At 37.9% G+C, this 7,667-nt stretch overlaps 1 protein-coding gene across 1 annotated transcript in view; it reads left to right on the top strand.

Moving 5' to 3' along the window:
• Positions 1-7,667, top strand: part of TRPM7 (transient receptor potential cation channel subfamily M member 7) — a 119,669-nt gene that overhangs the window by 36,814 nt on the left and 75,188 nt on the right. The window contains exons 3-5 of the mRNA XM_013006334.2: positions 1,116-1,154; positions 3,050-3,248; positions 4,893-5,106. Of these exons, the coding sequence (XP_012861788.1) occupies positions 1,116-1,154; positions 3,050-3,248; positions 4,893-5,106 (452 nt within the window). The remainder of the gene's footprint in view (positions 1-1,115; positions 1,155-3,049; positions 3,249-4,892; positions 5,107-7,667) is intronic.

The raw sequence follows: 7,667 nt of genomic DNA, 5'->3' as shown, positions 1-7,667 counted from the left end.
GGTCTTCTGCTGCATGTTAACCAATTCTGTCAATACCTCATGATCGCACAGGCTGGTGTGTTTCTTCCTTGTGGATTTGTTGCTTCGGTGCTAGATGGCCGCTTGTTTAATTTCAAGCATTTAAGACCCCAGATGCTTTATCTTTTGATAGCCAGGTACCATCAGCTTTCTTCACCACATTTGCTTATATATCCATCTTGTCTTCAGCGATCATGTCAGGAGGGTGAGCATCACAGAATGCCAGATTGTTAGAACAGTGATTTTGCGTTGAGGGAGGGCTTGAGCAGAGGCCCCAAATCCGTCCACTTCCTCAATTTATTGCTATAAAAATATATGTAGATAAGCCACTACCTCTGTTTTTATGAATTAATGTATTCACTTAAGTGCACACTTCCTTTTATATCTCTATCCATAGATTTGCTTCCTAGATTTTTCCTGTTTCCTTTTACCTTTCTCCTGCTCCACCTTCATGCTCGCCCTTCTTCTGCCTCTTAGTATTTTCTCTCAGCTAGATTGCAGTCACTCCAACACCACCAGGATCTCTACGTCCTCCTCTCCTCATTGTTGCTTTTAATTCCCTAGTTGTTCCCCTGTCTGTGGTATTGTTTGCTCAGTGCTCCTTACCCCACCTCTGCCCCCCAAGTCCCTCCAAAACTGTTGGTCCTGTTGCTTTCTCCTCAGGCTTGCTACCCATGCCTATCTTATATAGGTAGGCAAAGCAACAGTGACAGAGACAAAATAGAAAGAAAACAAAAGATTGTATAAAAAGAGAAAGAAAATACTAGCAAAAAATAAAAAGCATATGTAAAAGGTCTGTTCACTGACCTTTATGACTATCTCCTCACCGGTCTTGGGAGGTTCTGGGAACTGCCCCTCCTAGCCTGAAGTCTATATTGGGGGCTCCTCAGGGGTTTTGTGCCTTGGCTTTGCTCCCATTGCTGATCTGTTATGTTACCTTTTTGGCTCTCCCCACTGTGGAGGTGGTCAGACTGGACTCACTCCCTGCCACAGATCCCCAGTGTTGTCCTAGGTTGCTGTAATTTTATATGAATTTTATGTAGTTAATTTTTTTAAGTTTTTCTTGAAATAACTTCTTTACTCCTTGTATTTTACAGATGCCTTCCAGGATGTCAAATTTGCCAGCAACTTGTCAGGTAAGTTCAAGCAAATAACAACATTTTATAAATTTTGAAGAATAAACAAAACAAGTCAATAATCTCCATTTCAATAATGAAAAAAGAAAGAGAAAAACTTACTGCCATTGAGCCAAAGCCAACTCATAACAAATCTATAGGACAGTGTAGAATTGTCCCTTTGGGTTTCCAAGACTGTTAACTCTTTACAGGAGTAAAAAGCCTCATTCTTCTCCCATGGAACGACTGGTAATTTCAAAATGATGACCTTGTGGACCGCAGCCCAACACGTAACCACTACACTAACTGGGCTCGTCAATTTGAATATAGTGGAATAAAATTCACAGGGTGCTGTATTTAAAAAGTTCCTTACCCAAACTTGGGATGATAAGACTCGGCCATGGTCTTTTGAAATTCTATAAAGCTATCTGAGCTGGGTCCTAAAGTTGAATTAGTTGCACAAAATTTTATTGGCATAAAATTCACATACTGAAATGAATATTTCTTTTACATCAAGAAGAATTGTACAATCATCACTACAATCAGATTTAGAACATTTTCTTCAATCTCATACTTAACATCCTTAGCTTTCTATCTATCCCCAACCTCCCCTCCCATTCCCCAACCTCCCCTCCCATTCCCCAACCTCCCCTCCCATTCCCCAACCTCCCCTCCCATACAATTTGGGGGTAAATTTATTACTGTGTCTTCAAGTTCACTGATTTTCTTCTTTGTAGTGTCTAATATGTTTTAAATCTCATCTTGTGACTTTTTCATTTCAAGTATTGTTTAAGTGTTCCATTGAGTATTTTTAATAACTTCCCATTCTTTCCCCATCATACTCCTATTTCTCTCCACCTTCCCAAGCATAATTATATTAACTAAAGGCAAAACCAGTTGTCGTTGAACAAACCTATATGTGTCAGAGTAGAGGTGTGGCTACCTTTTCTGGACTGGATTGCCAAGCCTTCATAGGTACTTCTGGGTGGATTTTAGTTAGTAGCCAACTACAAAACCAGCCATTAACTCCTATACAAAGAGCCCTTGTAAAGGAATTTGTAGAATAAACAAACAAAAGTTTATGGGAAATTTTCCTTATCTTTTAATTCCATATTTCCAGTAGCTTTTTGAAGCCTCCTCATACTTGTATTTAGGACTTAATTATAATGGCTTAATGTCTTTTTCTGCTAATTAAAACCTTTATAATTTCTAGATCTCCAATTATTGCTTTTTTCCCCTCTTATTTATGGTTATATGGTTTTAAAATTTTTAATTATTTTGATGGGTATGGTATATTAAGAATTTAGTTTGGGGGTATTGGATTTTCTTGTATCACATTAGGGAATTTGGGGTTTATTGTAGCATATAGTTGAGCCACATTGGATCAGCTTTATCTTTTCAAATTTGTAATTTACATGTGGTCAGTGAGCCTGATGAGGTCTCATTCAGCACTACTACATGATTACCCATTGAGGACCCTATGCATATGGGTTTCATTTATTAAGAAGTCTTCCACTCTTGTTTTATGGTGGGAACAGACTTTTTTTGCCACTTGTGAACTTTAGGAATTGGGAAATTGTTGACCTACTGTTTTTTGCTAGCTTTTACCTTTGCATTGAAAAGATTATTTTTATACGTGTTTAGTGGTTAATTCCCTTTTGTTACTGACTAGTATTCTATGACTATACCACATTTTGTAGTTGCCCATACTAAATTTAGATAACTTCACCATCTTACACTAACGTATTAGTTATACTAACTCAGTGCTAGTGTGAAGGTACTACTTAATTTATTTAAAATAAAGTCAAGCTATTTTGAAGCTCTTTATTGGAACAATCATTTTTATTCCATTTTTTATTCAAACTTTGTTTTTTGAAATATGTTTTTAATTTTAATTTTGTCTTCTTTCCCTATAGATGCTTTTGTGGGCGCTTGGTCAAGCAACATGCTTGTTTTACTGCAAGTCTTGCCATGAAGTACTCAGATGTGAAATGGGGTGACCATTTTAACCAGGCAACAGAAGAGTGGTCGGTGCACAAACATACGGAACAGAGCCCCACAGATGCGTACGGAGTCATAAACTTTCAAGGGGGTTCTCATTCCTACAGGTCTAAGGTATGCCATGTATTTCTTTATCTACTTCATTATCTTGTCTAAGTAATTTTTCTAACACATGTCAAAATAATCTCAATCACTCCTTTATTGTGAAGCTATGTATGTAAAAAAAATATATGAAAGGATTGTCATTTCCTCATGTTGGATTAAACTTTTTATCACTATGAAATTTATCACATCATTTTTCTTGCCAAACTCTACTTTTTCTGAAATCAGTGCCTAAAAGCACTTGTGAATGGGAACTAGGCAACGATGCCTTTTATTATTATTCCTATTCAGTATTATATGAACCTGTCCACCTGTGAAAAGCTGACTTTGACAAAGGGTCAAAATGCCTGAAGAGAAGGAATGGTCTTTAACAAATGGTAAGGGCGAAACTGGACATTAATTTATGGAAAATGAAACAAGATCCATCTCTTTCACCACATGCAAAAGTTAACTCAAGCTGGAAAAAAATACCACAAAGTATTAAAATCTAAAACCATAAGGATCATAAAGAAAAAATAAGAGACTCTTATACATGGTTTAAGTACACTATTAAAAGTAAATAAAAACTCACAAACAGCAGAAGACAGACTGGATGACTAAAAACAAACAAACTCACTGTCCTCAACTTGATGCCAACTCACAGTAGTCCTATAAGACAGGGTAGAACTTCCCCATCGGTTTCCAGAAGTGTAGTTCTTTATGCGAGTAGAAAGCCCTGTCTTTCTCCCTCAGAGCAGCTGGTGGTTTCAAACTGCTCACCTTTCATTTCCCAACACAGCTGGGACCTTCTAAATTAAATATGTAAGTGAATTAAGACTTCACCAGTAGAGTAAAATGAGAACCTACATACTGTAGTTTTTTTTAATTGGCACGGATATATAAGACAAGTGATTGCATAAAACAAAGTAAATCTTTACAGGATCATATAAAAAAAGAACATGCTTGATACACCAATAGGCAAGGCTTTGATGACTACAATGAGGCCAGGGGGGTAGGAACAGGGCAATGGGTGAGGAACCAAAAAAAAAAAAAAAAGGAGGGTTAAGCAGAATATTGTTGTTTTTGTTGTTTTTTCATTTCTTGGGCTGTGTAATCTACATGTAGTATGAGGAGGTCTCCCCTACCCCCAAAAAATGGAAAATAGCTCTATTGGGCAGAGCTTTTGTAGTACACAGCTTTCCCACTAGGCGAGCATCCAGCAACTTGCTCGGAGTTAGTGTACCCAGTGGCGTCGCCTGGGAAGGTTCTCTCTGGTCACAGTGAATTTTTTTAATAAAAGCAGTTTCGCTTAGGTTATTGCCCACCTTTTGAGAGTCCAAAGGGATGGCATTACAGATTTTCTTACAAGATAAATGATCATGGGGCTTTATTAGGGTGTTTTAAGAAATTTGGAAACTGCATTGGTAACAAAAAGACCAGGAAAGTACACAAAGTAATATTTTTCTATTGCTACAATGCACCTACTCATTCTTCCAGGGTAACAAGGCCTCTCCTAGGGGAATTTATTGGCAAAGCATCACCATCTACCCTATAGTCCATCTTGTCCCTTCAGACTTTGTTTTGTTCCCAAAACTCAAAGATGGGTTCAGAGGAACACCATGAGAGTCCCTCAAAAATGCCGTTTTGATATAAATACATATTCTGTGTCTTTTTTAGTATGTGAGGTTATCATATGACACCAAACCTGAAGTCATTCTGCAACTTCTTCTTAAAGAATGGCAAATGGAGTTGCCCAAACTCGTTATCTCTGTACATGGGGGCATGCAGAAATTTGAGCTTCATCCACGAATCAAGCAGTTACTTGGCAAGGGCCTTATTAAAGCTGCAGTCACAACTGGAGCCTGGATTCTAACTGGAGGAGTAAACACAGGTAATGTAATGATTATTCTAATCTTATTTCATGTGTTTGTAGTTTTTTTTAAAATCAGTTTAAAATTTGAAATAATAGTCAATGCTGAAATAGCAACATATAGAGTACTTCTGATAAATAATCTAATACCTAATTTCTGGGTAAAAATGACAACTGTAAGTATTTGACTTTGATTTAGGCTTTAAAAAAATAGCTTACTTTAGAGCAGTGGTTGTCAACCTTCCTAATGTCGCAACCCTTTAATGCAGTTCTTCATGTTGTGACCCCCCTCCAAACTATAAAATTATTTTCATTACTACTTCATAAATGTAATTTTGCTACTGTTATGGGTTGTTCTATCCCCAATGGGCTAGCGACCCACAGGTTGAGAACTGCTGCTTTAGAGCAAAGGTTGTAAGTTATAGACCATTTGCCAAATCTGACCCACTCCTTGTTCTTGTAAATAAAGTTTTATTGGAACACTGAGAAAATGGTGTGGAGGCCACATCTTACCTATAGCTTCAGTAGACAAGGGAATCCAGCTCCACACTAACCTCAAGCTGATTAACACAAGACAGAGGTCACACATGCCTCCACCATCCCTTAGCACGCTGTTCTGACACCAGCTGGTTCTTCCCCAACACTGCACTTCTCTAGCTAGGCTGGATAGTTCACTGCAGTGCCCACACAGAACTCAACAGACAATATGATTATGAGTGTCTATTAGGGCAGTTAACAAGTTAACACCGTTCAGGATCATAAAACATTAAGGCTATATACCGTATATATTTGAGTATAAGCCGACCCGAATATCAGCTGAGGCACCTAATTTTACCACAGAAACTGCATTAAAAATGTATTGGAAAACTCAGCTTGTACACGAGTATATACGGTACCTCATGTCTTTGGTCCATAGCAGTGCCTTTTCTCAGCCATAGCCTAGTCTCTCTGGTCCTCAGACTCTTATCCCATGCACTCCCTTAACCTCAACCTCTGTGGGCCAGCAAGCCTGCCTACAGCTGTCTCATGATCTCAGTGGTGCTGGTCCTCTGCCCTGTCTAATGGTTTGTGCTGTGGTCTTCGCTGTCTCTGCCACTTTAGACAGGATCTCAGATCTCATGCACTAACTGATGGCCATTCTTCTTGATGTTCCTTAGATTCTCTCTGTTCCTACTTTGAAGATTCTTATGTATTCAGAGTAATGGCACATAACTGATCAATCTCAAGTTCTCAACTCTTTATTTCCATGGTTTTTCCTCATTATTTTGTGGGAGTTATAGAGAGATGGATAGAATAGCCATATTTAAGCACTTTCACTTCACCACATACATACTCAAGCTTAATTGTTTACAAGTTCAAAATGGTTCATTTCTGGCCATCGGAAATCACGGCAGCTTACATATTGCATAGCAACTTACTGCATGTCTTTATAGGAAAGAGGCAGCATTGCCCCACTCAGAGATGGCAGCTGACCTCTTTCTTTTTTCTATCTTTGGGTCAAAATGCAGATTGGATTGCTGTACAGTGAGTGTGCTGCTATTGTTTTTGTTGGCTGTGACTGATTGGTTTTGAACTGGTTCAAGCCCAGGTTTGTGTACTGTCTGTTGCTGTTTTTTGTGCTGCAACAGCTGCGGTTAGTAGCTTAGACAGAGGGTGTGTGCTACTCAAAAGTTCAGAATATGTACTATCTGACTGTCTATGGGAAAATGATTGCTGGAACATGATAGGCTTTTAATAAATGTGAAAACACTGGGGGCGGGGGGTTGGTGAGGAACTATTACCTATGGACAGATAACAGAAAACTAGATACTTGAGAGAGGGTATATAGGTCAATGGTTCTCAACCTTCCTAATGTCGTGACCCTTTAATTTTAATAATACAATTCCTCATGTTGTGACCCCTCAACCATAAAATTATTTTGTTACTACTTCATAACTTTAATTTTGCTACTGTTATAGGGTGACCCCTGTGAAAGGGTTGTTTGGCCCCCAATCTACAGGTTGAGAAGTGCTGCTCTAGAGCCAGGAGTTTGCATTACTCAATAAGCAAAATACATACTGTGTGGACTAAGACTTTGAAACGAGGTGTGTTTGTGTTGGGGAAGGTGCTGTAGGGTTGGGAGTGACAGATGCCAATCTTAACCAGAAACAATCTTTGATGTAGTGAAATGAAGCTATATGAAAGTGTTCACTTCTGATTAGTAAATAAACACAAGTTAGCCTATGCTTACCTTATTGAGCAGTCCTACCCTAATTAAAACAAAGTGTTCAAATTACTCTCTGTCTACCAAATGATAAAAGTTATATTCCATTGCTTAGGCAGTAGGAAAAATCTGGTTTTTAAAGTTAATTTACTATTTTTATTTGCAGTAAACACACACGCATATATATATGTGTGTGTGTGTGTGTATAAATCTTTCATTTTAAGCTTTCCTCATCACTTATATGGATTAGATACAAGGAAGGGAAATTAATTTTTTTAAAAATTAATTTTTAAATCCAAAATAAAACATGATTATTAAATCAGGTGGCAAGAAAAAAAAATTTTTGTTTTTGATTTTTTTTTTTACAGTAAACTTTCAA

The sequence above is a fragment of the Echinops telfairi genome, unplaced genomic scaffold (assembly GCF_000313985.2).
Source record: "Echinops telfairi isolate 266 unplaced genomic scaffold, ASM31398v2 ScPeMD7_8;HRSCAF=38, whole genome shotgun sequence".
NCBI classification, from domain to species: Eukaryota; Metazoa; Chordata; class Mammalia; order Afrosoricida; family Tenrecidae; genus Echinops; species Echinops telfairi.
The sequence above is the reverse complement of the archived record's forward strand: the minus strand, read 5'-3'. Positions and strand labels throughout refer to the sequence as shown.